The sequence below is a fragment of the Lynx rufus genome, unplaced genomic scaffold (assembly GCF_022079265.1).
Source record: "Lynx rufus isolate CCGP_SWC_20201006 ecotype Redwood Valley unplaced genomic scaffold, mLynRuf1.p SCAF_5, whole genome shotgun sequence".
NCBI classification, from domain to species: Eukaryota; Metazoa; Chordata; class Mammalia; order Carnivora; family Felidae; genus Lynx; species Lynx rufus.
Genome location: NW_025814867.1, coordinates 91,270,072 through 91,291,306, shown reverse-complemented (window position 1 = coordinate 91,291,306; position 21,235 = coordinate 91,270,072). Strand labels below are relative to the sequence as shown.

The 21,235-nt window shown below is 44.1% G+C and overlaps 1 protein-coding gene across 1 annotated transcript in view; it reads right to left on the bottom strand.

Moving 5' to 3' along the window:
* ILDR1 (immunoglobulin like domain containing receptor 1) overlaps window positions 1-21,235 on the bottom strand; it is a 258,601-nt gene that overhangs the window by 10,225 nt on the left and 227,141 nt on the right. Inside the window, 4 exon segments of the mRNA XM_047099380.1 lie at window positions 1,664-1,810; window positions 2,163-2,282; window positions 6,172-6,321; window positions 7,667-7,837. Coding sequence (XP_046955336.1) covers window positions 1,664-1,810; window positions 2,163-2,282; window positions 6,172-6,321; window positions 7,667-7,837 — 588 coding nt within the window.

The following is a 21,235-nucleotide window of genomic DNA, read 5'->3' as shown; positions in this document are numbered from 1 at the left end:
GGGAGTTCCACAGCCCAGTATTGAGTCCTCTGCTATTTTCCCTCTCTTTCAGGAGGTCATTGGTTTCTCTGCCAAAGCCCACTGTGATCTACACACAGAGGCTGTGGCAGCCTCAACTGTGTGACATTCGGGCATTCATACGTCAGGTGAACATAGATTCAACACCACACTGCCACTGTTACTTACTAGCTGTGTGACTTCTCTGACCTTCAGTCTCCTCATCTGTTAAGCAGTGATAACACAGTCTTCTAGGGTTGTGAGGATTCACAGAGGGAAATATATGGAAGGGGCTTACGCATAGCAGACATCCAAAAAAAAGTTAGTTCTCTTTTCCTATAAGACAAAAACCTCGGAACACAGACCTGAAACCAGACTCAGGCCATTAGCCTTCTTGACATTGTAGATTAAGGTTTTTTTCTATCTTAAGAGGTAATTCCTTATATTTCCTTTTAAAAAATTTCCTTTCAAATGAACCAAACTGATAAAAGTGATTATCTCTGAGTGCTTAGTGTTTACACTTTCCCAAATTTCTCAAATTTTCTACAATGTCATACCTTACTTGTATCATCAGGGGAAAAAATGTTATTTTAAGAACGCAAAATTCCTACCATTTAAAGCAGGTGATTCCACTCCATCTATTTATTAAGAAGTCATTATAGAATAATTTTCTATTAAAAAATTTGGCATTCCACAGACAAATTTTTTAGGGTATATCATAATTTTGGTTTAAAATGTCAAATTTTAGGGGCACCTGGGTGGCTCAGTCAGTTAAGTGCCTGACTTCAGCTTAGGACATGATCTCACAGTTCATGAGTTCGAGCCCTGAATCGGACTCTGTGCTGACAGCTCAGAGTCTGAAGCCTGCTTCAGATTCTGTCTCCCTCTTTCTCTGCCCTTCCCCTGCTCATGCTCTGTCGCTCTCTCTCTCTCAAAAATAAATAAACATTTGAAAAAAATAAAAAAATAAAAAGTCAAATTTTAGCCCAAAGAAAGATCACATTAAGAGCAAGATCTTCCGTTCCCTCTCTCCTTCATCTAAACCTCTTTCATTTATCTAAAAAGAGATATTCAAAGTGTGGCCCACAGCTCAGCAGCATTACATCACTTGGGAACTTTTGAGGAATACAAATTGTCGGGCTACCCCAAACCAATTAAACCAGAAACTCTGGACGTAGAGCCAGCAACTAAGTTTTAACAAGCCCTCTAGGTGATTCTTAAGTTTAAGAATCACTGCTTTAACTCCTTTCTCCTCTATCTGTTCATTTCAAGTCCTCTCTAAGGGGTGGCCTTCTCTCTCACTGCTACATTCAAACCACTTGCTCTAGCCACTCCCTGTCCAAGCAAGGTGAGAGCTAGGAGCAAATACTGAAGCACAGGCATTTCAGGGCCACTGAGGAAATGCCATCAATAGGCAGAACCATTGGAAGGAGGCCTCAGGCAGGCTCGGATGTGGAGAGACAGAAATCTTCCCACTTGGGTCTAAAGCTTTCTCTAGCATTATATTCTGTGCTGGGGTCAAAGACCTCTGAGCCTGTGAGGGGAGAAGGGCATGGAGGAGAACCTGGAAGGACCCAAGGTTTTGATCTGTGTGTGTGAAGCTCATGTATTTGGGATACCAGGCTCCAGCATCATCCCATCCCACTGCCCATCTGTCCTCTCTCACCTTCCTCGGGGCAGCAGCAACGGGCAGGACAGCAGGGGCAGCGGATGTAGCAGCAGCAATACTGAGGACAGCACTGGCACCAGCACACTCCAATCAGCAGGAGCAGGAGGAGGGCTCCCAGAATGATGAAGATCACTGTCAGCCAGTCTGCAGGGGAGACACCAAGAGGAAGCTAACCAAATATGCAGGTGAATGCTTCCAGGTCTAACATTCTAGAGGTCTAATAAATATAGCTCTTGACCTATAGGTTAAGCTTGACGAATATACCAGCAAAAAAAAAAAAAAAAAAAAAAAAAAAAGACAAGGAAAGGAAAAGGAAAAGGAAAAGGAAAAGGAAAAGGAAAAGGAAAAGGAAAAGAAAAAAAATAAAGTTTAGTTTTGGTAAGGGACCTTCAGAGGTTGGCAATCCAACAATAACCTGGGCTTGCTTGTTTCTGTGCTGTATGTAAAAGTGTCACAGCAATGAGGTGGCTAAATAGAAAGTTCCAACAGCACTTACGCAGAACAATGAGCTTCACCTCCTTATCTGGGTCTCCTGATGTGTCCCCTGGAGCCTCAATGGTGCAATAATACACTCCATGGTCCCACCACATCACTTCATTAATCACAAGGTCTGCTCCTGCAGGGAGGAGGGAGAAAGTACCAGGTGTTAAAGGAGAGGGCCCTGGTATCTGACCTATGGCTTAGGACTCAGCACTGTCCTTCCACATCCTTAGGGCCCCCCTCATAGTTCTGTCTTTTTTCTGAGACCATCCTATTTCTCCAAACAGTCTAATAATGGTAGAACTCACCTTTCATTGAACCCTACCAGGTGCCTTGAAAGGATTTTGGACATCACCTCATTTAATTCCCACCACAGCTCACAGTGGGTGAGGTGACATTACACTGTCACCCAGGGTCTCTTCTCCCTTTTTCTCTCAGTCTTATAATTTTTGGTCATGTACATGGCCATCTAGAATAAAGTAACTACTTCCTGTCATCTCTTACAGGTGGACATGAACATGTGACTCAGTTCTGGTGGATAGAATGTAAGCAGAAGTGTCACAAGATGGCTCCCAGGAACTTTCTTAAAACAGTTGGGGAACATCTTTGTCCTTTTCTTCATCTTTTCTTTTATACTGTTATCAGTCAAGCACATGTGATGACTGCCATCTTGGACCATGGGGGAGAAAAAGACTTTCTTGGTGAGCTGGAGCTGGGGACCATCCCTGAGGACTTAATGGAACAGAGGCACCACACTAGTTTTGGACTATCTACCTCCAAATTGATACATGAGAAGAAAAAAACTTCTTTATTAAGTCACTAATATTTGGAGCTTTTGCTTATTCATAATCAAACTCTACACAATCCTGATACACTAACTATGATTGGCTGCATTTCAGATGAAGAAACCAAGACTCCAGGAGGCTAAGAAACTAGCCTAAGAACAGAGAAATAATGCTTAGCATAAGTAGGTTCAAATCCATGTCTCTCTGTTGCAAAGCTGGTGCTGTTAACCACTAAGTTCTAATGTCCTCTCCAAAGTGGGTAGAAAACTCCACAGCCTGGATCCCTCACTGGCTATGAATGGATCCCTCTGGATCTTGAAGGGATGGGTTATGAGATGAATTGAATAAGTAAGGATGAAATGCCACTATTTTAAGGGTTAATGTTATTCAATGCTCAAGAAAGGATTTTCAGTTTTCATGAGCACCAAGCGCTGTGCTACTTAAGACAGATGAATGGTATGTTCAAGTTTAGTAAATGCAACAAATCTTCACTAAAGACCTTTTGTGGGTCCAGCACTGAGTCAGACACTGGGAAGATCTGCAGAGGAACCAGACTCCTCTGTCCTAACAGGGCTGAAAGTCCAGTCAGAGGATCCAGGCAGCTTCCACATTCCTGCTATTTCACCCACAGTAAGTGACAGGGGACATCTTCAAATTCTTTAAAAAAAAAAACCCAAAAAACCAAAAACAAAACAAAAAAACCCTTCGCATTATGGACTTGCTCCTGCTTAGCTGGCAGTCATATTTACAATTCTCCATTATCTGTTTGTCAAAAAATATTTATTGAGGAAATGAAACAGAAATGCAAGGTCACGCACCACTGGAGCTAACTTCAACTTTTGTTTCCTTCTCTTTCTACGTCAATCTCTACAATATTTTCCTGCCCATGATTTTCCAAACACACTACCTTTCCCAGAAAGAGCTTCCCCTAGACTTGGAAGAATGGGGAAAGTGTTTTGGAGGAGGTTCTCCCTCTAAGTTAATGTGTATCATAGGTCTGCCCCAGTTTTTTTTTTTTTATTTTTAAAAGTTTTTTTTTTTTAACGTTTATTTATTTTTGAGACAGAGAGAGACAGAGCATGAACGGGGTAGGGGCAGAGAGAGAGGGAGACACAGAATCTGAAACAGGCTCCAGACTCTGAGCTGTCAGCACAGAGCCCGACGCGGGGCTCGAACTCACGGACCGTGAGATCATGACCTGAGCCGAAGTCGGCCGCTTAACCGACTGAGCCACCCAGGTGCCCCTGCCCCAGTTTTTATTAGAAACATAAACATGTTTTTCAGGGATGTCACAGTAATGAGGACATTCAGATATGTTAATATTTAAATTTCTTTATGTTTATTTATTTTTGAGAGAGAGAAACAGAGCATGAGTGGGGGAGGGGCAGAGAGAGACAGAGACCTAGATTTCAAAGCAGGCTCCAGGCTCTGAGTAATGCGGGCTCAAACTCATGAGCTGTGAGATTGTGACCTGAGCTGAAGTTGGACACTCAACCAACTGAGTCACCCAGGCACCCCTGGATATGTTTATATTTTAAATGATCCAAGAACTGATTTGACAGGGTCTTTTCAAATGACGCAAGCACAGGGCAAAGAAGTGTCAGAAAACAAGGGTTCTAGGAAGTCACAACAAACATGGAGGTAGAATTAAAAACCAAGGGGGAAATAATGGTTTTCCATGAGAGTAAGGAAGAAGCAAAGTTTGATCCAAAAGTGACTGGGAGTGGAAATAGTGGATACTATTGTTCAAAATTAGATGAAAGAAAGAAAGAAAGAAAGAAAGAAAGAAAGAAAGAAAGAAAGAAAGAAAGAAAGAAAGAAAGAAAGAAAGAAAGAAAGAAAGAAAGAAAGAAAAAAGCAAGGACTGTCTGTCACCTTGTCACCTCTGGGGAATATTATCCTTCAAAAACTAAATGAGACTTGCCAAAACAGACTTTACATTTTGGAGTCAGATCAGGGCTCATTTTGCAGGTTCTGGGAAAAACAGAACCACCCTGAATCTTTGAGAATGTACCTAGAGACCAGAATAGGACAGATGTTCACTAAAGCTAAGAGTTTAAGGGCTGGCTTGGGGAAAGCAGAGATTGCATGTAAAAGGATCAGGTTTAAATATTACAGCTAAAGTATTAGACACCAATCTGGAAGCAAATATTAAATTGGCTCCCTTTAAATGATCTACCTTTAAATGGTCATCAAATATTCACTGATTTCCTCACATTGTTGCCACAGGTACCCTGAGTGGCCTGCTTAGTGTATTCTCTACCATTTTTCCCCTTTTAAGCAGCAAATATTTATTTAACACTGCACATGAAGCTCACTGAAATAGGCTCTGAATTATGTGCCAATAACCCATCATGGCAATCCTGGATTACAAGGTAGGAATGTAGGGCTAACCCTCCGTCCAAAAGCGTGCTCAGTGATGGTAACTAAAGTTCACTGCACACTTAATATTTGCTAAGTGCTTTATGTATATCAGCTCACTTAATCCTGACAAATCTCCACGAGATGGGGAGTACTATGGCAAGTCCCATTTTGTAGAAAAAAATCGAAGGGACTTACCCAAGTTCACATACCCTATAAGTGCAGAATGGGGACCCACACCAGAATCTGACTGCAGACTGAGGGTTCTAACCACCACTCCGTGTACTAGGCATAAAGAATAAACATGCTTTAGACATAGCTTTCAGATATCACGTTTGATACTTACTTCAGTGTAGGGAGACAGAGCCTATTATGTCCATCTTTCAGATGAGGTAACAGACGCCAGAGAAAAAAAATCTGCTGCTGGTCAATGAACTAATGCTCTTGGTCAATGAAGCCTAACGCTCTTTCCTCTACCAAAGGGTGATGATGGTGTCAAGGTGGTCACCTACTTGAAAGCCCCTTAGATATATACAACAGGAGTGGTCAGAGAGAAACTCAGGGCCCTGGGGTTCACACAGGCCCTGAGGGCAATTTATGGGAGGGAGCAAACAAGACTGATCCACACCTTAGCCATGAAAAAGCAAAAGAAACCACCCACTCCCAGACCTTTAGCCAAAGCTGTAGGACATCTTCTCATCCAGACACCAACTTCCAGGGGAGTGACTTCAGATGGTGGTACAGCATTCTATGTATCTGGCAATTTCCTCAAACAAACAAATGGAAAAAAAAAAGGGGGGGGGGAATCCCCACAATGACTCAGCCTGTCAGGCCTGGTGTCCGCCACCCCCATTTCCCTGCTGCCTCCCCTGCACTCACGGTTCTGGATGGTGATCTTGCGCTGCCGGTAATCCACCCCCAGCACGGGCTCATTCTGCCCCCGCCTCTGAGCCACGATGCGAACCTCCCGCTGGCTGTCATTGCAGTCATTGGAGGGGTCCTGGCCCAGGGATAAAGCTGCCTGGTAAGCTGAGAAAAGGGGACACAGCTAAGTCACACAGCAGGGGGAATTCCCATGAAGAAAGGCACCTTTAGTGTTCCCTGGGGCAGGGAAGCTTCTCAATTTTTCCTGAGCTCATGCATCTACTGGGAATCTTACTAAACATGAAGATTCTGAGTCTGCGGGTCCGGAGTGAGAATCTGAGAGTCTGCATTTCTAATGAACTCCCAGGTGATACTAATGAACTTTTGAGCAGCAAGACCCAGACCCCTCTAAAAGGCCATCATTTCTAAATCCTGGCTGCATGCCCCCATTTCCCATCCCAACTACCCTTACCTCATTTTTGGTAACCCCAAATTCTGCCCCCACAGGGTTCATCTACCTGCCCTTACAATGCATTTTCTGGTGGCAAATGCCTACCACCCTGGTCTCTTTTCCCTGGCCCTTTATTTGAAGAGTAACCCCCTGAAAATCATGCCTTGATTTAGAGATGTGTCTTTCGGGAACGAGGCCAGGTTCTGTCAGTGACTCAGACATTTAGGTATCGGGGTTCATACTGTAAGATGTACTGTAAGTCAGGGCTGACAGAGGTAAAGCTCAGGCCTCCCCCCATTTTTCCTCATCTCAGGAAGCTCACTTCCTTCCTTATAGATGGCATCTACTTCTACTCTCAAAAATTTCTACAAGGTTAATTGTCCAGGGCTGCCAGTGAGGATCTGCATTCCTTTGTTCCTTGAGAGAGGCAGAAGTAGACAGCTAGAAAGAGCTTTGCTTTCGGAGCACAGAACTGACATGAGTGGGGCAGCCACTACTGTGAGGTAGGACGTGGCTAAGCATAGGTAGGGGGAATTGTGCAGCCCTGAGAATGTATTCCCTGGGGGCAGTGAGCTCTCGCTCACTCGCTCACTTGGAGGGTTCAGTCGGCCACCAGGAAGGCTGACCATAAAAGGGAGTGTGGCAGTGTGCGGAGGTTCACAAATGGCCACTCCTCAGCGTCCTGGAGGGTGTAGGAGGCTTCTTGTCTACATTCTAAGGTGGTGAAGGTGATGGCGGCAGACTGCAGACTCATCTCAGTGTGCTGGCATGCAACCAAATGGGCTGGGAGGCAGGACTTGAGCTGCCTTTTAAAAAAAACTTAATGTCTGAGCTGCCTAAATCTTTTCAGGAACAAGATAGGACATAAATTTTAAAATAAAATAGTATGTGACCAGGAATAAGTTAGTTCATCTGCCTGGGCCATTTATCTATCAAATGAGGGGGCCACGTTAAGTGATCTTTGTGGCTTCTCATAAGGATTTGTGATCCTAAATAATTCCTATGCCTTCATGGCAATGCTTCACAGAGGGGCCTGGGCAGAGGGGGGAGGGCACTCACATGCAGAGTAGTAGTCAAAGATAGGGTCCTTGCAGAAGGACTTGAAGCGCCACGTCACTACCACATCCTGGAGCTGGGCGGAGGTGGTGTAGTCACATTTGAGGACGACAGAGGCAAACAGGGTGACATAGCGCTCCGTGTGCTGGACGGTCACCAGCAAGGACAGGCACCCTGCAGCCAAGAGCAGGAGAAAACACTGAAGGCATACTATGTCTCTGAGAGGTGACCTACTTCTGTTCATGGAGTGATAAAAGCCATGCAAATAAGTGAACACACTGTCTGACTAGATGGGGGCTCACAGGCAGAGTCAGAGGCGGAGACTGCAGACACTCTGGGCGAGGTGGAGGACAGAGCAAGGATGACTTGCAAGGGTCTCATCTGTCCAGCAACAATACAGAAACTGTATGAAAAGAAGGCTGTATAGGTACTGGCCTGAGCCTGCTAATACATGCATACATTTTCTCATGTCACTTTTCTTAAAATGTTTCCCCACTTCCCCAAGGAAGGATTCTGTGTCTCCCTCTCTCTCTCTCTGCCCCTCCCCTGCTCATGCTCTGTCTCTCTCTCTCTCTCTCTCTCTCTCTCTTTCTCTCAAAAATAAGTGTTAAAAAAAGAAGAAGAAGAAGAAGAAGAAGAAGAAGAAGAAGAAGAAGAAGCAGCCTTCCCTGACTGCAAACCTGGGAAAGGGGCCCTGTGTGTTTTCCTAAAGTGCCTCTTCCTACCCCCAGGCAACACTTTTCACATGCCTTGGTGATGGCCAGTTAAGTGCAGGCTCTGAGCAGGCTGAGTTTGTCTCTGACGCATCTTTTAAGCACGAGCACCTCATCCTGCACTGTCACCTCCTTGGCACCCAACAGATGTTTGTTGAATAAATAATGGAATGAATGACCAAGAATACATCAACAGTAGAAACTGGCAGTACAGGTTGTAGACATAAGCATGACAACATAAATAAAAACGATCAGATTGTGACAAATTTTATCAAGAAAACTTGAAGAAATTAAGGTTTCTTCTTTTCTCTTTTTTAAAACTCCTTCTCCCCAGCCTCCAAAGCTACAAATATACTTGCAGCTCCAGGTCTGCCTTGATGAGGAACCAGGTGGCACAGAAAGTCAGGTGGACTCTGGCGTGGTCAGGGGTCCACACATAACCAACATCTTAGAATGTTCCTATGTCAATATGGTTTCTAGGCCAAGTTATAAGGGATCTTCTTGTGGGAGGTTTAGCTCAGAATAGTAGTATTCAAACTTGAACACGCACCACCAGGACTTGTAACAGCCCAGATCACTGTCAGTAGGAGTTTCTGATTCAGCAGGACTTGGGTGGGGCCCAAGAACTTACATTTCTAACAAGTTTCCAGGAGACGCTGATACTACTGCTCTGGGCATCATACTCTGAGAACCACTGGTGTCGACTAAACTAAAAACAAAACAAACAGGCCTTGTACTCTGAGACAACTGGGTTCAAATAACACTTCGCTATTTATTTGGACATTATACAAGTTTTTTTTTACTCTGAGTTTGTGTTTTCTCAGCTGTGGCTGGAGATTAGAGTAGTCCTAACCTCATCGGGTCTTTGAAAGAACGCAGTGAGACCATTCTCTTCTGGCACTTGGCATGGCGCCTGGCACATATGCTGCTGTGTTAGTGTCGGAGTCTGAGTCTCTTTCCCTCTTTTCCTTTATCATGAAGGCCAGAGAGAAAGGGGTTCAAGTTGGGGTTCTCTCCAGGAGAGTTCTCAGGTGGAATGGCTTCAAGGTGACTGTTTTACTCCCACAAACATTTAGCTCCACTCTCACCCCTTACAAAACAGCTGGGTGAGCCTGGCTCAAAGGCCAGAGCCATGTGGTTCTGAGTCCTTCCTCACCTGCTGGACACAGCCCTCGTGAAATAGTAAGTGGTGGCTTGTGACGGGCACATGCACCCACTTTTCTCACATCCACAGAGAAAGAGCAGAGTGCTGCTCAGGACAGGCCCTTGCCCCCAGAAATGACCTAAACTGTCTCTAGGGCTGGGCTGAAATGAGGATGTGCCTGTGACAGACCTGCTGGAAGGAGGATCTGCAGGGGAGACCTGTACCTGGGCAAGACTTCATGGAAGAAAAATATAAGCTGGACCTTAAGACTCAGGTAGGATTAAGATCACACGTGAAAAATAGGGAGAAGGCAGAGAAACTCATGGCTTCGAGGCAGAAGAAGAGAGTGAGCAAAAGCCCTTATCAGAAAGGAGCAGTTATTTACGGGGATTGGCGGGAACCAAACTGGCTAGTATTCTGGCTTTATGGGAAGCAGAGGGATAAATAAGGCGGGGCTGGTGGTAGTGCATGGGGGTGGAGTCTAAATCACACTGAAGCATGTATTTCTAGTTAATGGATAATCACTGGAGACTTTTCTGTAGAGTAATAGGGCAAAAGTGGTGTCTTTGGTAAGACTGATGACTTCCTTGTCCAGCTATAAAGATCATCATTTCAAAAATGAGCCTTGAGTAGTTTGGGAGAAAAACAGCTGCTGTCTTCTACCAGCTATAAGATTCCTGGAAATTAGTCCAATCTGAAATCGAAGAGCCAGTGACCAGTGTCTCAAGCCTAACATGGATTGCTTTGTAATCTGCTTTGTTAGTTTTACTTCTCTACCCTCACCACCCTCCTTGTTTTTTTCCAGAACTGACCTGACATAGACCTTGGAACTTTCCCCCAACACAGCTTTAACTGAAGAGAAGTCGCTACAGGTAAACTTTTGACAATGTCCAGGATGGCACTGTCAACACCAGCCTATTTTGCTCAGCAGATACACGGATTGGAATGGAAATAAAAACACCTATTTGTGGTCTAAACAAAATCCTATGTCCACACAGTACTTTCAAATATTTTCTTTTACACATTAAAAATGATCCCTGGGAGGAGATGAGCAGTGCCCCTTCATACACCGCAAATCTAGGACTGGAAAAGGTGAGTGGCCTGTCTGTAGTCGCTTTACTTTCTAATAAGGTCAGAGTCAAGATTCCACCCCTGAGCAGTACTCTTGCCACTCTGCCTGGTTATTCTTTAAGTAAAGGAAGATGTTCGGTACTCACTAGCCTGCAAATAATTGTGGAGTGTGGAGCCAGGCTATAATCGGCAGCAATCACTCTGATACTGTGATTGATTGATAACCTGCATGTTCTTTATTTTCCTGAATGGTAATGTGACATAAATAGCAATTTCTTCAGAGGACTCTAGTGAATATTATTTGTATAGAGGTGGAACATTTGGAGGGAGGGCAGGTTTGCTGGGAGTCAGAGAAAGGAATTTGGAGCTAGAAGTTACTTTCAGGTAGCTTTGAAGATTGCTGAATCTGACACTCTGAGGAAGAAGAATGGGGACAAGGGTGATCACCTTTATTGTCAGATTCCCATTCAGCACCCTTCCATGAATGCCTTTATTAAGTCCAAAACATACCTGAGGTGACATGACTCACCTTTACCAACGTCAGCACTGGCTTTGCTGGCTGGGTATTTACTCTTTCATCCTCTCTCAGATTTCATCCCTTATGTGAATTTCAAGCCTTGAAATAGATCATGTTCCCACAATTTTGACTGAACTGAGCTCACTCCCACTCTCTCCAGGGTTCTTCCAGCCCCATAGCATATGCACTCTTGGACCTATACCCCTTGCCCTCCTCCACAAAGAGAGTAAGAGTCCCAGGACAAAAGGTACTGAGCAACCAGCAAACCTCCCTCCCTCCCCTTTTCTCAGCTGTTGCTGTGAATCTTAGGATCTATTGTGTGCCAGGTGATGTACACACATTGCCTCTAATCTTCACAAAACCCTCTAGGGTGGGAATCCCTCTGCTCATATATGTGGGCCAAGCTTCAGAGACTATAATAAACCAAGCCCTCTCAGCCTCAGGATTTGGTTCTGCTGGCACCCAAACCTGATCTTTCCCAAGCAGGCAAGCTTGACTTTCCAAGTGGAAGTCAGGTGTTAAACTCAAAAAGTAGGAGGATTTTCCAGATTGGGAGGAGGACAGCCTATCTCAAAGGCAAAAACTTCCCATCCTTCTTGTTCTGTAGCCTCAGACTTCTCAGTAAAACTAACCACATTGGTCATGCACACTACTATGCAGGTAAAGTTTTCAAGAAGAGACTAAGAATAGAAGAATCTGGGCTGAAAATAGGGACAGATTCAAAAAGGTAGATGTCGATGTTGGATCTTTGCTTTTTTTTTTTTTTTTTTTTTTTTTTGAGAGAGAGAGAGCAGGGGAGAGGGAGAAGGAGAGGGAGATGGGTGGGAGGAGAGAGGGGGAGGGGGAGGGGGAGAGGGAGAGGGAGGGGAGAGGGAGAGGGAGAGGGAGAGGGAGAGGGAGAGGGAGAGGGACAGGGAGGGGAGAGGGAGAGGGAGAGGGAGAGGGACAGGGAGGGGAGAGGGAGAGGGAGAGGGAGAGGGAGAGGGAGAGGGAGAGGGAGAGGGAGAGGGAGAGGGAGAGGGAGAGGGAGAGGGAGGGAGGGAAGGAAGGAGGGAGAGAAGGGGGAGGGAGGGAGGGAGGGAGGGAGAGAGAGAGAGAGAGAGAGAGAGAGAGAGAGAGAGAGAATCTTAAGCAGCTTCATGCCCAACACAGAGCCCAAGGCAGGGCTCAATCTCACTATCCTGAGATCATGACCTGAGCCGAAATCAAGAGCCACCTAGGCGCTCCGGATCTTTGCTCTTTAAATTGTTTTCAAATTCTTATATTTCTTTTCTTTTTTTAAAAATTTTTAATTTTTATTAATTTTTGAAAGACAGAAAGAAACAGAAGGTGAGCAGAAAAGGGGCACAGAGAGGGAGACACAGAACCTGAAGCAGGCTCCAGGCTCTGAGCTATCAGCACAGAGCCTGACACAGGGCTCGAACCCACAAACCGTGAGATTGTGACCTGAGCTAAAGGCAGATGCTCAACTGACTGAGCCACCCAGGGGCCCCTCAAATTCTTATATATTTTTTTCTATTTTTAAATTTCCTTCATCCTGTGGTATCCCCTTCATTTCCTAAATATCTCTATCATTTTCTTTTGAAACTTTAATTCTGGAGAGTGACTTCCTGAGTTCAGATTTTGTCTCCACTCTCCCACCAGCTAAAAGACCTAACAAATTATTTCCAAACTACAATTGCCTCTTTATGCGGAATTATAATAATACTTCCTTGATAATGTTGTAGTGGGGATTAAATGAGATAATAAATGTCCAGCATTTAGCAAAGAGGGTGGGACATAACAGGCACTGAAGAAACATTAGCTGTTACTTGTCTCATTTGTACTTATCTTGCCTACTTTGGAGATTGAAGTCAACTGACAACAGCATGTAAAAGCATTTTGAAAGCATTAAAATGATACAAATGTAAACTGGCATTAAAAGCTCTTAAAGCTGCATCACTTTGTCCCCTGGCAAACCCATTCAGTTCGTCTCCTCTGGGAAAAAGGGAGAGAAACCTGTCATCTAAGGATTGAAAGGTAACTTCAGATGAGATATTGGAGTTTGTGGGAAGGAGGGAAATGGTAGAGGATTCTGTTTCCTACCATGAAGTACTTTTTAAGACTACGCTCAGGTGCCAGTGTGGACTACATCCTATATTAAAGTCAAAGGACCACCAATGAAAGAAAATTATCTTTACAGCTAAATGATGTGTGTTCCAAACATATGCATATCTCTGTACATTACTTTATTCAATAATGTCTTCCCTGTGTAATATCAGATTGGGCAAGATGTTTTACAGTGTCTAGAACATATTATCCATACAGCATAGGGACAGAGGTATTCAGGGGATTGAATGGCATTTCCTCTCCTTTACACATGAAGGGCCCTGCCTGGAGGGGTGTGGCAGGCAGCAGGGGAGCATGGTCTTTCCAGGCAAGGGGCTTGACCTAGTGCTAACACTGATGGAAGGTCTTGATTCTTGAGTGATTTTTAGGCACCCAGGCACCTATGATCCACTAAGCAGGTTAACAAAAAGTACACAGGTTTAATCCTATCAGAGTTTATGTCTGAGCAAGCTATCTCCCCAAGCATATTTGCCGTCAGTACTTGTTACATTTCCTTAGATAACAGTGCAAATATAAAAGGAATCAAGGGGAAGAGGGAGTGGCCATGAGTGTGAACAAAAAGGGGTTGAGAGAATTAGGAGAGGAGAAACGAGGACAAAGAGAAGGGGGCTGGGGCGGGGGTGGGGGTAGGAATTAGGTCTATGTATTACATGTTTAACAAAGGTCTGGTATCTGCTACTCAACAGTGTGAGGCTCAGGGTGGTGCTAAGCATGTGGCTACACTGGGGAGGAAACATATACTGAGCACTTGCTATGTTGTTAGCCATGGTCTTGGGTGCTTTATTATATGGTATCTCATTTAACCTTTGTAAAAACACCCATGAGATAAGCCTTATTTTATCTCAATTTCATAAATGAGAAAAATCCTCAGGGAGATGAAGTAACTGGTTCAGGACCACACAGCTAGTGTTTGCCAGCCTTATACATGGCTGGCCTTATACATTAATGCGTGCCTTATACATGGTATGCATTAAACATTTGCTGACTAAAAACAAATTCATACAAGACAGGCTAAACTGCTTGGAACAAATTTTAAGTGCTCTAAAAGTATAGAAAACAAATAAAGTTAACCATTTGTAGGGTGGCAGACAAAAAAACAAAGAAGGGTGTGTATTGCTGGGAGAGGGGGTATTGCCATATCAGCAGGAGAAGGCTGCCCAAAGTAGTGAGTGAGGCCAAGAATGAGTGAGCCCTGAAATCCAAACAAAGAGCTTTAACCCACTCTATAAGCTATGGGGATCTAATAGAGGTTCTTGGAGGAATAAAATGAAGGTGAAAAAGATGAACCCAGGTAGGTTAACCTATTGTCTGAGTAGCTGGTTGGAACTAGACAGAAAAGAGGCAAGATGGTTAAGGTGCTTAAAATAGGCTAGTGTGAGGTTTATCACCTGGAATAGAAAAGAAGGGGCAAAGCCTGGGATTAAGAAATAGAACAAGGTTTGGGAAATGAAGAAAGTGTCAAAACTGCTTTCTTCTGACCCCACCTTACCCTAAGATTCACAGATTGAAAGATACAGAAATAAAGATGAGGGAAATATGAGACATGACCTGAATCTTCCCAATTCTTTAAACACAAATTTAATTCTCCCCCAAGGATAAAATGAAACACACTACTGGGCTGAAAGAAACCCAGGCAGATGATACATTAATTATCAGCATCTCATTCCACTGCATTGTTGTTGGGGCAACATGTTTAGTAAGTAGCATTTAGTTAGACAATCTATTTCTACTTCTGCATACTAGGATTCAATTAGACAAAACGAATTTACTCCATGGTATGAAAAAGGGGAAAGAGCAATGTACTAAAAATGAGGATGCCAGGGTTCTGGTCCTAAGTCTACTATGTCAACCTGGCACTTGTGAACACAGATTTCCTTACCTGCAAAACTGGTCCAGAGAGGAAGACAGACAGAGACTGGGAGTGAGTTCTACTTGAGTTTGGCAGAGTCCTGGGATTCTGGGGAGGTACGTCAGGGATCCCATGGAGATAAGGAAGGAGCCAAGTGGACAGCTCCCAACCACCACCCACACCCTCCTCAGCCTGAGAAACTCCGCTTTCCTATCCACTACATTGTGAATCGAGATGTCATTCAGTCTTCAGTGTGATCCCACACTTTACCCCCATCACCAAGGGAAAATTGCTGGTCTATATGCCAAGAATCTTGTGTCTTAGAATCAGCCGGCTCATTTCCCAAAGAATGATAATACAAGTTGATAGTTGTGTGAATCTGTAAGTTAACACCACTCTATAATCTTTAAAAAACTCACAAAAGCCCAAATGAGACACACTCTTTTAGAATTTGGGTGGAAAACTAAACTTTCATTCCAGGCATAAACTTTGAGGCTCAATGGAGGTAACCAGAACTATCAGCCAATAATGCAAAAGGCTGCAGAACCTACCTTAGATTATCTTAATGTTTTGTTTTAAGGGGCAAGTATCACTTGTGTGCTAAACATTTCTTTTTAAAGAAAAAAAAACTTTGAAAAAGTACAAAAACAAACATAAACAATGACAACTGACCTCTCCACAGCTCAGAGCACAGGGACTGGGGTTAACTTCCCAGGACTCCGGGACCTGAGAGGCTCCATCAGGGCCCCAGGCCACACTGACTAGACTTGCCAGTACCCAAATCTGACATGATTTCACTAATGGCCCACACTTAACAACTGCAGAAACCTGGATGCTAACTAGAAGCTTGGGTTAACTCTTCTTTAGAAACAGAAGAGAACAGCGTGCTGGATCAAAATGAACACACTCTAAGATTTTCCAAAGCTCATATTGCAATCTGCAGCAGACCTTGAGAAAATCAACTTACTGGATTTTTCTATTTAGTGTTAATTTGGAGACTATTTTCTACTTATTTAAATGTTATTAAAATAATATGTGATATCAATCTGTTATTCTTTTACCCAACATAGTAATGGGTTTGTGTGTGTGTGTGTGTGCTCTTGTTTCTGTTTTATAAATCTTCTATATGTGTCCATGTCACAACATAAACTGTATTTCTTACTGAGAGCTGTAAAAAAAGTTTGAAAAGCACTTCTTTGGTAGATACCGGAACTGAGAAAAGTAGTTTGATTTCTGTTTGATCTTAGGGAATTTTAGGAAGTTTCGTGTAAAAATGAAGAGGCGGGGGCAGTATTTCCTGAGTGATGACCATTTTGTAGACCCTGTGCTTGATGTTAAGCCATCCAACAAGAGCTGGCCTTATGGGGACTGGAGGGTGGGGGTTGTGAGGGGCTTATCAGGAATTTCACCTGTTTTCTGGATGAAGGGAATTGAATTCCTCCAAAGTCACAGCTAGTAAGAGGCAGATTCTGAATTCCAACCTGATAGTCCACTGACTATTAATTGCAGTTTCTTAGCTATAGGGGAAGGAGGAGGAGGGGAAACTTAAATTGCTTCATTCAAGTTAGCTCTAAAATATCCTACTTGGATCTAAATCATGAGTATCATCACCTCACCACCATGGCTAACATTCATTAAACCCTCACTTTGTTTCAGCCACTATATTAAGTGCCTTAAAATCTTCATTTCACTTAATGCTCACAAAAACCTTATGAGATATGTACTATAATCATCCCTGTTTACTGCAGGCTTTCAGTAACTTGACCAGAGTCACACAAACATTGTGGATGCAAAATCCAAATGCACATTAAATAGTTGGATGAAGCTTTTTCTTTTATATATACCTTCTACACATATTCGGGGAAAATATCTGCTAAAATAGCTATTTCCCCTCAAACTGTTGGAGTCTGAAGAGTTGAAATCTCAATTTCTCACCTATGAAATAAAGTTGAGATTTGGGGCGCCTGGGTGTCTCAGTCAGTTGAGTGTCTGACTCTTGATCTTGGCTCAGGTCATGATCTCACGGTTCATGAGATCAAGCCCTGCATCAGGCTCTGCACTGAGCATGGAGCCTGGTTAAGATTGTCTCTCTCTCTCTCTCTGTCTCTCACTCTCTCTCTCTCTCCCCCTGCCCCTCTTCCCACCCCCCCCCGCATTCTCTCTGTCTCTCTAAAATAAAAAGGAAAAAAAAAAAGAAAAGTGAGATTAGATGTTACTTAGGACTTTTTGTGAATTCAGCTTTCTCTAGTTCTAAAATGGGTCATGCAGGTAGGCTTCCATTTAAAGAATGCCACGCAGGGGCACCTGGGTGGCTCAGTCGGTTAAGCGTCTGACTTTGGCTCAGGTCATGATCTCACAGTTCGTGAGTTTGAGCCCCGCATCGGGCTCTGTGCTGACAGCTCAGAGCCTGGAGCCTGTTTCAGATTCTGTGTCTCTCCCTCTGATCCTCCCCCGTTCATGCTCTGTCTCTCTCTGTCTCAAAAGTAAATAAATGTTAACAAAAAAAATTTTTTTTAAATAAAAAAAATAAAGAATGCCAGGCAAACACAGCAGTCTGTATAATTTTACCACCTCGGCATCCTGGCTACTAACACTGCATGGCTGGTTCCTGAACACTTGGAGCTCCACTTTCTAAAGCCCCTGTCCATTTAGCAATCTGCTTACTATAAAGAATATACCCTTTGGTTATAATCGCTGTATTTGAAAATTTTTCAGTGTTCAATATCCTTCATAAAAATAGAACTTTTAGAACATTATGCTGATGATTTAAGGATTGGGGTTTATACCCTAATAAAATTGTTGTCTGTAAGGCTTCTTTTCTTATTCTATTGACCTGGATGACTGCTGGCTACAAAGTCCTAATCTGGGGATAGGGTGCTAAAGGGGGGAGATGGGAGTAGACCTCTATTTTCTTGAAAAGGCAGCTCTAGCAGCTTCAGAAATCCCTAGCTGCCATGGAACTTGAGCTGAACACATAACGCACAGGATAGAGGACTGTGAGAAGCTGGGATTTTTATGATTTTGCTGTCACAGTCCCAGCTGGTAACTACTCTGGTGGAATTTGGGGCACTTTCAATTTAGGAAGGTTTCCATTTCCTTGTGTATCATGTGTCAGACACCTAGCCTTCTTAGCTTCAGACAACTGATAGAACATAGATCCTGCAGAAAACAGTGTGAGACAGAGGGTCTTAGGGATACTGATTTTCCAGTTTTCTCACCCTTTTGCAATTCTCCCTCCTTTTTATTCTCAGCATTAAGCTTAAGCTATTGTAGAATCTTGTCTGAATGAGATTTAGTTACATCCAAGTGATTTTCATGTCCTATCAAGCTGGTAAAAATGAAACTCTGCCCATAACTTCAAATTACATCTCCTTCAGAAAAATACAAGACTCAAATTGGTCTGTGAGCAAACTGAGCTGACTTCCCACTGAGATAAGAGGGCAGTTTTTCCTAAAAAGGGGACAAGGGATGGTAAAATGAAATGAAACAGGGAAGAATTTCCAAGGGCACTCATACATTCTTGTTTGCAAGGTCACACCTACATCCTATTTGAAAAGGGTTGAAAGTCCTGCACAGTCATTCAGCTATCCTTTCACCTGATTTTACTCATGCAGATAGACACTCCTGCCATATTTCCAAGAGATACACTGAGACACAAAAACCATGCTTTCCAAAGCAGACACGGTAGGAAAGTTAAGAGAAGGGAGGAAAGGGTGGGTGGTTGGGCGCCTGGTGGGGAGATACTGAGCAAGGGGGAAGAGTTAGGAAAGTGAGCGGATACAAAGAAAGTAGAATAGTGACACTGACCATGGTTAGCAGACAGCCACATGGCTTAGTCCTATAAAATAAGCAAAGTAATTAGGCATCAAAAGAGTGGTGCTTCCACCTTTATTGATTCAGTTTTAAAGACTAAGAAGTACCTAAAGACTGCTGGAGGGAAGCCCAGGGGCTCTGGGTTTCTTTCTTAGTTGCACCTGTTTCAGAAGGGCCTAGGCCAATAAATGAGGAAAACAACAGGTTCCCACAGGCAGAAACTCGAGCTAGTCCCCGCACCGCCTCGTGCCTGTGCCAAGAGCTACCAGAGCGCTGCCCAGGCCTCCACTACCCTGCCCTGTCCTGCCCGAGGCCAGTTCTGCAAGGCCAGGCAACAATGGCTTCCTGTCTCTCTGCGCCCAGGGTGAGACCCACTTTCCCAAGGCTCACCTGCTGGGAGCCAGGTGAAGAGGAGCAGCCAAGGTGCAGGCAGCTCGGGGCCCATGCCAGCCGCTCCCTGGCCCCTCTCTGCTCAGGGGCTCCGGGGGCACGTCAGCTCTCTTCCACAGTTTTCACCCCAGGACGCACCACTTCTCCAAGGAATCCCTCCGCCTTCCTCTCGCTCGGCGCGTCCCCGAGCAGGTGAGGTCCGGCTCATCCCCACCTGGGGCGCGCCCCTCAGCCCCGCCTCCCGCCGGGCGCACCGCCCTTTCCTGCTCCGCCCCCGGTCCCGGAGGACCGCGGCCACCTCTCTCTCCTACCTGCCACCGCCTCGCCTCTTCCACCGCAAGACTCCAGGTAGTTCTCCTCCCTGGAACCCCATCTCTTGCCACACCTTTCCCGCTTATAAAGAACGTTACCATTTTACCCCCCAGAAGTTCTTGGGAAATCTCACCCCTAGCAACTTTCTTACCCCTCTTTGGAGAATTTATGTGGACATAACTGTCTAGGTGCATTTCCTGCGTTATTATTTCCATTCCCTCATGTGTGTTTGGAAAACTTTTTTTCCCCACTGAAAACACACTAATATGACGTTTGCACATAATGTTTGCTCAGGTTTTCTAGAAACTAAAGTGTATGGTATAAACTAGACAAATAGGTCTAATTTTCCACAAATATAAAACTCATAGATGCTTATTACAGAAAAGTTAGAAAAATATAAATTATTAGAAATAAGAAAAAAATCCTGCTCCCACCACCCATAGTTAGGCATTGTTAATGTTGGTGTATTCCTTTTTATTAGTTTCCATCCTTCATGAAGTGCAGCTCCACAGCCCCTCACTGACTCAGCCCCCCCAAAGTCAAAGATTCTAGGTCACTTTGCACCAGGCCAACTAAGATATAATCCAGTCCTTCCTTCCTTGGCAGGAACCCACTAGGGAACCATAAAACACGGGAAGAAGACACGCTTGCCTTCGGGAACCAACCAACAACATTAACCTGGAAAGTCACCTATACACTGGTCAATAGAAACAACAAGCTATTTTATACACCTCTCCCTTATTAGGGATTGTTCATTGTGCTCTCCCTCCTAGCCACCATCTTTTTCCTCAAGAAAAGAATTATAAAGGTGCATTAAACATGGTTTCTGCCCCTCAGGAAGCTCCCATTCTCATCAGTGACCTTAGAAGTCAATATTATTTCTCTTAAGATTATCTCCTCCTCTGCTGTGAAGGGTTCTCTTCACTAGAGCTACTCGTGTCCCTCATCTCACTTCCGCCCAGAGGAACATCCTTGTCCTGAGACTAATTGGTGGTCAACCAAGTCCCTTCTCCCAATTTCCCCTCCTTCCCCTTTAGTCTGCCTTCTAGTTCCCCAATTGGCCTCTCCCCTTTAAATGTTTTTTCCTGTAGCCACTTCTCTTCAAGAAACTAGGAAGTAAATTCAGGCAGTAAGTACATGGCCAAAGGCAGATGGTACAGAATGTTCAGGGGCCTTTAGACCTTCCACAGTGGGATCTGAGCACAGCAGCAGAAGCAGGATATAATGTGAGGGATGCTCCCCCTACCCCCTCCAGAGACTGTGCACATGCTGTCAGGAACATTGTATGTATCTGAGTGTTTGTCACCCTGAGGGATTTGTGTGGCTCCTGGATTTGTAAATTGCTCTAGGCAAATGTTCAATCCCAGTCTAAAAAAGTATGAGCCCTCACTTTCCCAAACCTACCTCCTACGCCCTTCAGTCCTTGTTTTGATATAAAGGTCAGTTTAATACTACATGCATCTTTTTTCTTTACCACCTGTAAAAGTGGTATTCCACCTGTATGAAGCAATGATCTAAGAGCCTTCTATGCATTATCTCATTACATTTCTACAGTAACTATATAAAATAGGGACTGTTACTCTGTTATTATCAATCCCATTTTACAGATGTAGAAGCTGAGGTACAAAGAAGTAACTTGACCAAGGTAACAAAG